This window comes from Nanorana parkeri, unplaced genomic scaffold (genome assembly GCF_000935625.1).
Source record: "Nanorana parkeri isolate BGI_ZX_2015 unplaced genomic scaffold, ASM93562v1 scaffold21, whole genome shotgun sequence".
NCBI classification, from domain to species: domain Eukaryota; kingdom Metazoa; phylum Chordata; class Amphibia; order Anura; family Dicroglossidae; genus Nanorana; species Nanorana parkeri.
The window spans coordinates 2,617,648-2,629,702 of NW_017306289.1; the positions used below are offsets into that span (position 1 = coordinate 2,617,648).

A 12,055-nucleotide genomic window follows, 5' to 3' on the forward strand; every position below is an offset into this window, starting at 1 on the left:
CCCCCCCCCCCCTGAAAGAGCCTGAGCTCCAATATTATATTTAAAAAGATTCCATCAGCAGTTATGCAGTTTGAAGACATACTGTCCACAGCTCTAATGGATTATTTTAGTCTGCTTGAGCTATTTTTATTTCTTCTGCAATGTCTATCCAGCATAATATGTAGTGCACTGCTGTGCCAAGACATGACTGAAACATCCTAAAATAACTAGAAGATTCCAGTTAGAAATATATTAATCACATTAGTGTCTGACTTGTTTATTTTCCTTACGAAAAAATATTTATTCATGCACATAATAATGTCATGATATTAGAGTGGAATATACATGAAAAAAATATATAGGTATTTTAAAAATATATATATAAACAAATAATTTCCAGAAAAGTAAATAATGACCACTCTACAGGGTTCACAACTAGGTGAAAGTGACATACAAAAGGTTTAATGACATTGACCTTTCGATGGGTTATTACAGCCCACCTTTTTGCATAAATTGCACAATGTAGCAGAATAGTTTTTTTTTTTTCATTTTTAACCCCGTGGAGCGTGCTCGAAAACGAATCCCCTGTGAACAGAAAAAGTGAATTGTGAAATCACAACACACGTAAAAAAGTGCACAAGGGTGCTTGGTCCTTCTTTGAAAAGAAGGGGCCACAATTTCCCGACCCCCTGAGGCGCAAGGCTCTTGACAGCGGCTAGGACAACTTTGGTCCACCTACCCGAAGGCCGGTGGACCCGATCCTCCGCGACCTGCCGAAACTGGTCTTACAAGTACTAGGTTGGGGGGCTCTCATGAAGAGAGACCCCACCCCCCGAGGTGGGAGAAGACAGAGGGCCCCATAAGGGTCACAGAATCTCCTCCCCAACATCAGGAATGGGCCCCGAAGGTACCCGCACCCTTTGCCATCTGTGGGTCAATTTCAATCAAAAAAGCAATCGTGCCAATCGTGCATGTAGTGCAATAAATAATGCTAAATTCGGCTATTCACTTCAGGCTGGTACGGCTGATTTCAGCCGTATATCGGCTGAAATCAGCCGTACATCGGCTTGCTTCGCATGGCTTCGGGTCGGCCGAACATGCTCAGCATGTTCGGCTGATCCGAAGTGCAGAAGGAGTTCGACTCAGCCAATCCAACATTTGGATCGGCTGAGCCGAACCTCCGGCAGACTACTTACTGCTGTTCGGCCTATTCTTATAGATGCCGAACAGCAGTGAGTGAATAGCCGAATGCCGCTGAGCGGCATGCGGCTCGGCTGTTCTGCTCGGTCCCTCAGAGGGAAGCAGTGAAGACACTGTAAAACAATTACTCACTCAGCTCTGTAGCTATAGGCATTGTAGAGAAATGTATCATCCATGTTCACAGAAATTGTGTTTTAACACATTATAACACCAGTAAACTGTTTTTTTTTAGTCTGTTCAATTTAGCAAACGAACAATAATTGTGCATTAAAATGTGTAGAAACATGCAATGTCATGTTTGTTCTCTGAAGAGGTAGTGTTAGATTCTCTTTAACAAAATATGTAATGTTACCAGTGGTGCCCAAATTACTTTGTGGGGTTGATTTTCTAAAACAGCAGAGGCTGTACAGTTAGTAAATTGAATTTTCACTTTGCCAAGTGTATTGTCACATAGTTTAGCACAAAGTTTGAAGATGTCTTTTTTTAATGCCCATTCATGTGCAAGGTATATTTAAAAATTGTTTTGTTTGTACATAATTAAAGTGAATATAGTTTCACCTTTCTCCAAAAACTAAATGAACATTCACTTTGCAATATAAAAATATACTTTGCAAATTGAACAGTCTTTCTTAAATCACCCCACATATATACCTGTAAAGAAGCTACCTATAAAATGCTGTATTTGTAGTGTAGAATGCAGAAATTTTAACCTGACCCTTGCCACGAAAAAGATATCTACTATAAAAAGCATTAGATTAATTTTATGAAAATGATGTTTAACCCAAATCAGTTCTGAAAAACAGAGTACTACATAAAAGGTAATTTCTTTCAAATCGCTCAAACATTTCTGTTTATTTATAGAGGCTAAATAGAGAAACAAGTATCTGTCTGCAAACAAAATAGGTTGCCCTTGTGCATTTACTGTAGCAGTTGGATCATTATAATGCATGATGGAGTGTAGGAATTGTGAAACACTGGGGTTCTGCTGACATAGACTTCAGTAGTTTACCATCAGCAAAATTGCTCAGTATGTCAATAGGTTTGTTATGCATGGTTTACTCAGAGTAATTGGATATATAAAATTCTTGGTAATACAACTTTTTATGGGAAATTATTATTTCTTTACGCCAGCAAAACCAGGCTGCTGCATGACCAGGTTGAGAATAAGTTAAAATGTGTTGTGTAACCAAAGATTCTGAAAGATCTGGGGCAACCTATTTTTTTTCCACTTTCAATACATTTTTATTGACGTTTACAATAGAAAAGGTATCAACAATTGTGTTGCAATAAACACTTGCCAAAAATTAACAACAATGAGACAGGAACATCAAAGTGATATTACATGTAAGCTGAATAGTTAAGGAAACAAAGTTGACAAAAGGAGTCATTGCAAAAATCATAGCAAAAAGAAACGATTGGGGTTCAGAAGTCTCCACTATAAGGTGAATGAGCGGAAGAAGAAAGGAGGTCCAGAAGGAAGTAAGGAACATAATGAGAAAGAAAGTAAGATAAAAGGAAGAAACAGAGACACAGGAGGGTGCCCCGGGTTTGTGGAAACCTGCAGGCTATAAGGAGGTAAAGCTTTTGGAAGAAAGTGAGTAATGGGCATTTTCTATCCACAGAGACCACACTTTCAAAATTTTCCTAGGGTTATCCAAAAGGATATTGGAACGTTTCTTGTTTGTGAAAAAAAGAGAGAATGGTATAAATTGTTTCTTCCAAGCTTTAGCTTTGGTGCTAACAGAATCAAAGTGGCCAACTTGAATTGGGAATTAGTAAGGGAAGGGGGCTTAATGTGTAGGAGTGCGAAAAATGGGTCTCTCGGTAAGGGGACATAGAAAAGGGATTGCAGAAGATGAAATAATTTGTTTCACAACCTGCTTAGCATAGGGCAAGTCCACCATATATGCAGCATATCACCAGCAACACTGCAACCCCTAAAGCATGTGGGGGAGATTGAAGGGAGAAAATGTGTCACCCTGGACGGTACCATATACCATCGCATGAGAACTTTAAAAGCCGATTCAACAGAGATTGCTGACCCCATCCACTGCCAATCTTCAGCAGTCTTAGTACACTGAAGATCCTTTTCCCTTTTGGAAACATAGGCATGTTTAGTGACAGCAGGCAAACAAGTGGAGAATAAAGGATACAAATTAGTTTGGGAGAGAGAGGTGTGCAATGACAAATACTCTTCTTCAATGACAAATAATTCCTCTTCTTTCTGTTTTGACAAAAGCCTAGTCTGGTTACCCGCAAGTTTTAAGGGCTCCCCTGAGGTGTTTGAATTCCTTCGTCTTGGCCTCTGTTCTGGTGGGAATTTTCTCTGCCCGCTGGTGTATACTCCTGATGACTCCCAGTTTGTGGTCTAGATCAGGCCTTCTTAAACTTTCTCCACTTGTGACCCCTTTTAGGCCGAGGAAATTTTGGAGCCCCCAGCATCGGACGGTGTCTCTCCCCTCTTTCCCTCAACGTTGGTCGGTGTTCCCCCCCCTCCCCTAGCGCCCCTCTAGTGGTGACAGCTAGCTCTGCCCAACTGTTTCCTATTGGCCGCCACCCACCACCGGCCAATGAATAATGACTGGGCGGAGCAAGCCATGACATCACGCCCAACTCTGCCCAGTTGTTATTGTTCAATGACAGATCAGCGTCCCCAGGTCATTTGGGGACGCTGATCTGTCACTGCAACTGGGCGGAGCCAGCCGTGAGATCATGGCTGGCTCCGCCCAGCTGTTATTTGCGTGGAGAACAGCCGGCCCTTTGGCAGGCAGTTCTACCCGCTTCGGCTGTGACTTCGGCTCAGTCAAGCTGATGCATATGTCTTCGGCTCACCTGAGCCGCTCGGCTGCCTTCGGCTGCAGTATGGGCTATTGTGAATAGTCCGTACAGCAGCCCTTCGGTTCGACAATACATATCGGGTATCAATGTGCATGCCAGTGTAAGAGAAATTATTGTAGATCCCTCATTTATGGTTACCCCATAAACTGATGACCTGTAAAGGCATTTAAAGCATTGCCTAGTGATAATTTTGGTTATTGTAATGTTTCACCATTGCACAGGTACACACAGTTTTGAGGCTTAACATGTTGGGAATTATATTGTGTTTATGTGCAGTATAATTCATTTAAGTATTTGTATTTAAATATAGATTTGATAAGCAGTTGCGCAAATATCATGTGACATAGAAAATAGTTTTTATTCTATAAGTTGAAAAAATATATAACGTTTTGGGGTTTTAAGTACATTTTTCGTGAAAAATGCAGATTTTTGTGAAAAATGTGAAAAATGAAAAAATTGCTCGGGTAGCAAAGTGGTTAAACATCTTCTACCAAGCTATGTAATACAAGCTACATGTAGCACTCTGCTTGGGGAACGCAAATGTATGTGGTTGATGCACTGAACAACCATAAAATCAAACCAAGGTCACTGCCCATTCTTAAACCATTTATCCTACATACACTTACCCTCAGATACCACCTTTCCCTGCTCACCCACAAAATCCAGTAAGCATACCTACAAAGCTGACCCAATCAAAGAACCCCAATCAAAGAGGTACCAACATGGTATGGCATATATTTCTGTACAATTTTGATGTCCAGCCATGACTGCCAAATCATTAGCAATTAGCTTTTTAAAAATAGATGAGATGGGGCTTAACAGTCTTCCCATTGAAGAAGTGCTGCTTTGTGGTAATAAAAAAACAGTGGAAATACAGTGCATTCATTATGGCATAAGGTGGTTTGGCCCTTTCCACTGATTTGCCATAAGGAGGTTGCCATCTGTAGTGCCCCATAACTCTGCAACAACCAAAGATAAGGAGTGAAGAGCCTCAGAGCAGCAGAACAATTCAACTGGTCACATTGCCAGTAAGGACACCTACCTATGACAAATTTGAGAACCCCTAAGGATTAGTTTATGACAAGAATGCACACAATAACATAAATTACATAAACACAAGTTGCAGTTCACTCACACTGAACTTTTGAATTAAGTTAGAATGTAGGTTAATCCAAGAAAAATGCATGATGATGTATCATGTGTGAATAAGCAAATACGGAGAAAAGATATAATGCATGAAAAGAGCCCCAAAGGTGTTGTATGATAGTTAACCCATGCGACATTATATGGAAACAGAAACATTATAAACATTAATAATTAATGTTAGGCATTAATGTTACTTAATGATAAGTATTAAGTAATAAACACATTAAAACAGTGTTTTGTAGGGGTGGGCTTCAACAACACTCCCACTTTTGAGCATCCTAAATGCAGTAAGTACAGCCAGAGTAATGACCATGCCCCCTGATGACCAGTAGGTCAGACAACGACTGGATGTGCTTAAACTTTCTGATTGAATGATGCTAAAGCAGGAGGACGCAGAGATTGCTAGAGCAAGGTGGATAAGGCTAAGTATTACTATTAAACGTACAGACAAAAAAGAGGGGCAAGATAATTTGAAATCATTAAAAAAATAAATCTGGAATTCGGCTTTAAGTTCTGAGACCTTACAAGAATAACAATTTCACATTTTTGGATTTAGGCTTAGGTGATATACTGTATATGCAAACAATAAATAGAATTTCTAACATTAATAACATAAATGCTACAAATGGAAACATTGCATAATAATCTTTAGCATTTTGGGACACGTAAACACAAAGGGAATTAACTCCTACAGGAGTATTTTTTACACTAGCCTGTGTAACGCAAAAGTCCATAAATTCCTCAGAACTTAATTGGGGATTGAAAGTGAACACAGGATAATCACCCCAAAATTGTAGCAAACAACATGTACCTACAAATCCCTACTAAATTCACCCCTTTGGCATTCTATTCTGTACCTTCTAAAAGTGAATTGTCTTATAGTTGCACTGTTTTGAATCCAATATTAATTTATTATCAATATTTTTATTCAGGTTTTGTCAAAAACCCCCAAAAGAAGACAGTATAATGCACAGTACATGACATAGGGCTGGTGAGTATCCCCAGAGAAAAAGAGTGACATTGTTTGTATCAACGAGAAGCATACGGATAAACAAATGAGGTGCTGAGGAGTGCGAGATCGTCAGCCAGTGAATCGCACTTCAACAAATAGATTCTAGGGAGCTACAGTAGGGAGGGATAAATCACTTGCTAAAGAACAAAAACAAAAAACAAAAAAATAGAAAAAGAGAAGGGGGTGGCGGGTGGGGGAGAGAGGATTCAAGAGAAAAGGCTGGGAGGAGAGTAAAGAAGGAAAGAGGAAGAACGACAGAATCCAATAATATTTTAGCAAGAAAGGCGCTTTGCACAAACAATTTGACTTTGAGTTATATGCCACAGTAAATAAGTCTCCACGCTTCATGAAACAATTTATTATTTATACAAATGATAAAAGGTACCTGCCACTTTGGACTCCGATGGCTTGTCCCTGGGTTGCTGGCTGAGAAAAAAAAACAGACCAGAAAAATTTACTTCACATTCCAAAAAGAAGCTGCAAGATCATCTGACTTCCTATCCAAACACTAAAAAAAGTCAGCATTCCAAGATGAATAGCATAGAAGAAGAGAGAAGCTTTCTACTTAACGCTTACACTTGGTAAGTATGTCCATACTATATAATATAAAGTGGATGTTCTTGAGCCTTTATTTTCAGCAAATCTTAATTGAATTATTTTTTTTGCTGATAATACAAGGTAAATGTTGTTGTAAAGGAGAATATATAATGGCATGGTAAACATTTTCTTTATTTTTTGTGGTCACGAACATAATATTTTAAAACATATTTTCAACCCACCTCTAATAAGTATGGTTCCTAACTCTAAACTACCTGTTTTTCTCAACTATAGGATATCTATACCAATGCAAAACAGAGAGCAGGCTCACATGGAGGCAGCTGTATCCTCCTTAAAGTTACAGCAACACACCAGAGGTCCAGACATTCCCTTTACAATGCAATTACATTGCAGCTGAAGACTTTCAGTGTATGTCTGTACCAAATCCAAAAACACAACTATGACCCCCTTCTACAGCCAATACTGTTATATGGCAGCTATATTAAATGTACCATGTGCAGAGACATTATTTGAGACACCATGCAATCAAAACACACACAAATGGAATTGTAAAAAAAAAATTATGACATATGTGGGAACACTAAAGTTCCCGTAATACTAAAACGTTATGCCTTCAAAATTAAATTTTATTAAATGATATAGTACTGATGGATCTATACTGCTTTACAGAACTCCTAGAGTATTCACATTAGTCCTGCCCTAAAAGTGTCTATTATCTAATGTTACTGCCACATTCACGCATGCTTAAATACTAGGGCCAGTTTTCTGATTAACCTACTAGAATGTTTTTTAAGGTTGTAATAAGGAAACCAAAGAACCCAAACCCAAACACAATATATTAATTGCATACAGACAGAGTTCTTGTTAGGAAATGGAGCCAGAACTTTCCCAGGACCCTAGCACTGGAAAAAAGGCATTCCAACTCTCAATGGCCTTATGCAATAAAGATAGCTTATTCATAAGAACTAATTCTTAATTCATTTACAGGGTTATTCACAAAAGGGTGAAGAGTCTGGAGAAGGCAGGAGAAGCAAACAATCTAGGACAATATAGCTGATTTGGAAAAATTCTCCAATTCAGCTCACTTTCCAGTGCAGCTATGTTGTCCTAGATTGTTCCCTTCTCCTGCCTTCTCCAAACTCTTCACCCTTTTATGAATAACCCTGTTAGTGTGCTTATCCTTTTCTGTCCCACCCCCCAGCACATTGCCAATAGGTCATATTTACCTACAACTGCGGTCCTCTGAGATCATATTTGTGCAGGCTTTGAGGCATCTCACAGCCTCTCTTGAAATCTTTAAAGTGTTACTTTACCCATGCAAAAGGAAAGAAAGTTGATCCACCACCTCTCCAAGTTAACAGAAGCCGTAGAACCTAGTGTGTAATAGGACTTAGGGATGTATTCTTAAAGTGCATGGAAACACTCTTCTTTTTGGTTAAATATTCCATTAAAAAGCATTTTGTTATATATGTTCAATAAGTATAAAATAACATCAGTTGATCCTGCCAGAAATTCAGTGAGCTTGTAAATTTCTGTACACTCGGCATCTGCTGCACTGCTATCAGTGTTATTAGACCTACCCACTTCTCTGTGTGAACAGAACACCTATGGAACACCTTATGGAAATGAGGGGGTTCTGTAGTCCTAAACCACTTCCTGTACTGGGGTGACAATACCGCTGCTTCATAGATACAGAACAGTGAGTGAGCGTTGTCATCCTAGGATATTAATTAAGCTACCACTTCTTGTGTATTATTACAACCTACCACAAACGTATTCATGTTTTGTTCTTGGGTTTAGACTTTGGGTTTTACACTTTAGGAATTAGCAATCTTTACTTAATATGGCCCCTGAACAATTGTATAAACAAAGAAAGCATGTGCATTTAAGGTAATTACGTTTTTAAAATGCACAAAAATAAAAAGATTTCAAAATGCTTTCCATTGCCTTTCTAATGCTGGGCACACACCTTACAACCATCGCAAGACTTTTGTCTTGCGATGGTTTTAAGGTAATTAAAAAAACGTATGATCTGCCTATCTTGGACAGGCACATCGTACTTGCGATGATCGCAAGCCCGCCCTGCTGAGGGGCGGGCTTCTGATGACCGCAATGCTAAACGGGCAGTGTGAGCTTGCGCACACCGGCCCGTGCGGCTTTTATCTTGCGAACATGCCACACACCCACCGACAATTGTTCGATTCTCGGCGGGTTTTCGAACATGTTCATAAGATGAAAGTCGTGCGACCTTACAGTAGGAGAGGTCGCACGTCTTCCACACACCTTGCGATAATCGTACGATCGCGGGATTTCCTGTGATTATCGCACGATTATCGCAAGGTGTGTGGGCACCTTTACAATGATTAAATAAGGGGAAAATAAAATTGCGTAAAGCACTTCAACTTTTCTGATGCCTGACCTCCAAGAATGGTACCCACAACCTCTTCCCCTCTGCACTCAAGCAGTTGGAGGCCCACTGACATAGTCATATCTAATGCAGGGTCCATAGCTCTGCATTATAAGTGAGGATTTTGCAGGACAGTCAAATAGCCAAAGTGGAGGGGAGATAGGTGATTGCCAACCATCAGGGGATCAGGTAACTGAAAGTCCATTACACATCTCCCCAGACATAAACAAGCAGTTAACCCCTTGTGGTGTGGGGCTAGCCCCACTATAAGGGTAGTTTTATTTTTTTATAACTGGAGATAGGCTTTATTGTAGATTTTCTGAAAAATAAGAAAGCAATATTGTAAAATACCTTGTTGTTTGTGAGATCTCCGACTACGTTAAGAATAATTAATAAAAGTAACAGTTTACTATTCCAGTGACTTGGCATGTAGGAAGGGCCTGATAGTTTAGTCAATAGTGTGAGAGGGGACAGCAGCATGCCTCTCATATATTAGTAATGCCCCTAAGGGTAACAACGTTAGTGCAATTGCACGGCATCCTAATGATAAAAGGTCATTAAAATTAAAACATTTTTTTAGTTTATGTTGTAAGATTAGAGAGAGAGGGTCATTATTGATGGCTTCTTATTTGCAAGGGTGATGTCTCATGTTGGTGTTTTCTACTTGACGCTGCTGTGCGATTTCCCCTCCAGCTCTAATTTATACATTTATCCAGCAACATTCAGCAGCACATACCAGTGCTTTGACTTTTATGAATCCCTGTGGATGCTGTGTTCAGGCCATACAGATGAACATGCTCTACAAATAACAACCGAGCACAAAGGTCTATTTATTCACACTTGGCAGACTGAATACAGATTGACTGTCCCGCCTATAAATTTTCACATCATTTCAAACAAGGTAACCTAAGCCAGAAGAGAAAAAAATAATCGTGTCATAAACTACTGAAAACAGTCCGTTAGATTATGCTTCCATTTATTTACACAGGCCATCAGATGGGTTTCTCTCCTTGCAAGGCCTGACACTACACAGTTGTACTACAATACAAGGAAGCTTTGTCAGATGTCCCAGTTTTACACTAACATTTAATCCACTTTATAAAAATGTATACCTATGTTTCCCACTGTAATTGAAGTCTAGACAATATTATATTACACATCAGTTTTGCAGATTACCCTGGTTTCGGACATTTATTTTATTATATTTATTATATTTTTCACTTTCAAACATTTTCATTTTATTAACCACAAAAGTCAGAAAACTGTAGCATAAAAGTGAAACATATATGCAGTAATGTATGAGATTCCCCTCAGGAAGAAAAGCATAGTACAATAACAATTCAAAAGTAAACCTTCTAGGGGTACTTTATATAAAAAGGTTGACAAAATGACACAGCAACAACATTTTAATTCTCAACCATAGTGTTGAATTAAATGTTTCATGTTCTTAGAGAAAAAAGCATGAAAAGTGATTGGTTGCTATGGGCCATAATTCCACTTTTGTTCCTTTAGCTACATTTGATTCTTCAAAGTATTAAAGACAGTGAGGGGAATTTATCAAAACTGGATGCACAAATGCTCCAGATTCGCTCTGCTCCTGTTTTGATAAATTACCCCAAGTGTGTTAACATAACAGCTAGTCAATTGAAATATATTTCTGAAATGCTCAAATAGCAGGTTTGCAGATCCCCATTTACTTTACTGTACAGTATGGATAGCAGTTCTGAGGCTGCATTTGACTGGCTTTGCATTGAGTTTCTCTGGATGCATGTCCACTGTGGGCAGCAGTGCCCAAGCTCAACCCATCACTGCCATTCCATACACAACAGGTGAGTCCCTTTATATTGCAGTTCCTACGTATGGAATATAGCCCCCTTTATAGAAATTGCAGGACACCTATTCAATATAGCAGTGTGCAATAATTCACAGCAACCAACCAGATGGTAGTTTGCAGAAAAAGATGAACGTTGAATAGGTATGGTAGGCTTTTATATGCTATCATAATACATAAACCTGATAGGCAATGTTCCTTTGCTTTATGCAAATCAGTTTGTTTTATTTAACATACTATGAAAGCAAAGCAACTTTAGTTGCTTTCATGCCATACCCAATCCATATATAGTGCCTCTGCACAAAGGAAAGCGGATGTGCGACTATGCCCCTGCATGAGATGTGAGGCGTTGGGTCCAGAGCCAGCAATCAGGAACCGGGTTGAGTTTTGGGGATGCCTGCTATTCAAAGGTGCAAAGTAAGGCTCAAAAACACTTGATGCAAGCATGCAAATATGTACTAGGAAACAGAGAATTATGCAAGTTGCTTTAGTGACACTAAACTCAGGAATTAAAACTTAAAAATGCATTGAAGTACCTTAATTTGTAACAGCGCTGTACCTTATTTGCGCATTACTCAGCTGTAGATAATCAAATCATCTCTGAATTGGTGCCGACACTGTCCTTCCTTCTGGAGGGTGGCTACTTTTGTTCCCCATGGTCCCTGTGTGTGTTGTAAAGTAGCCACCGCTCCAAGCTCACTCCTATGATGGACTACAATCTCAATACAAATTAGTAAACTGAACGTAAGATTGTAGTCCATCACAGGAGTGATCTTGGAGCTGTGGCTACTTTACAACACACACAAGGACAAACGTAGCCACCCTCCAGAAGGAAGGACAGTGTCAGCACCAATTCAGAGTCAATATAATTTTCAAAAGCTGAGTGATAAACAAATAAACTAAATTTCTGTTATTTGTTAGGATATTTGAATGCATTTTTAAGATTTAACTCCTGAGTTTAGTGTCGCTTTGATTATCAAGTTTTGTCCCTCAATAGACTATAGAGAAAAATGCCTTTTATTATTATTAGGGATGCACCGATACCAGTATTTTGGTACCGAGTACAAGTACCGATATTTTTTTT

General features: G+C 39.2%; 1 protein-coding gene across 1 annotated transcript in view; it reads right to left on the reverse strand.

The window, feature by feature from the left end:
• Positions 1-12,055, reverse strand: part of LOC108792180 (AF4/FMR2 family member 3-like) — a 146,478-nt gene that overhangs the window by 10,424 nt on the left and 123,999 nt on the right. Inside the window, exon 7 of the mRNA XM_018562896.1 lies at positions 6,561-6,601. Within this exon, the coding sequence (XP_018418398.1) occupies positions 6,561-6,601 (41 nt within the window). The remainder of the gene's footprint in view (positions 1-6,560; positions 6,602-12,055) is intronic.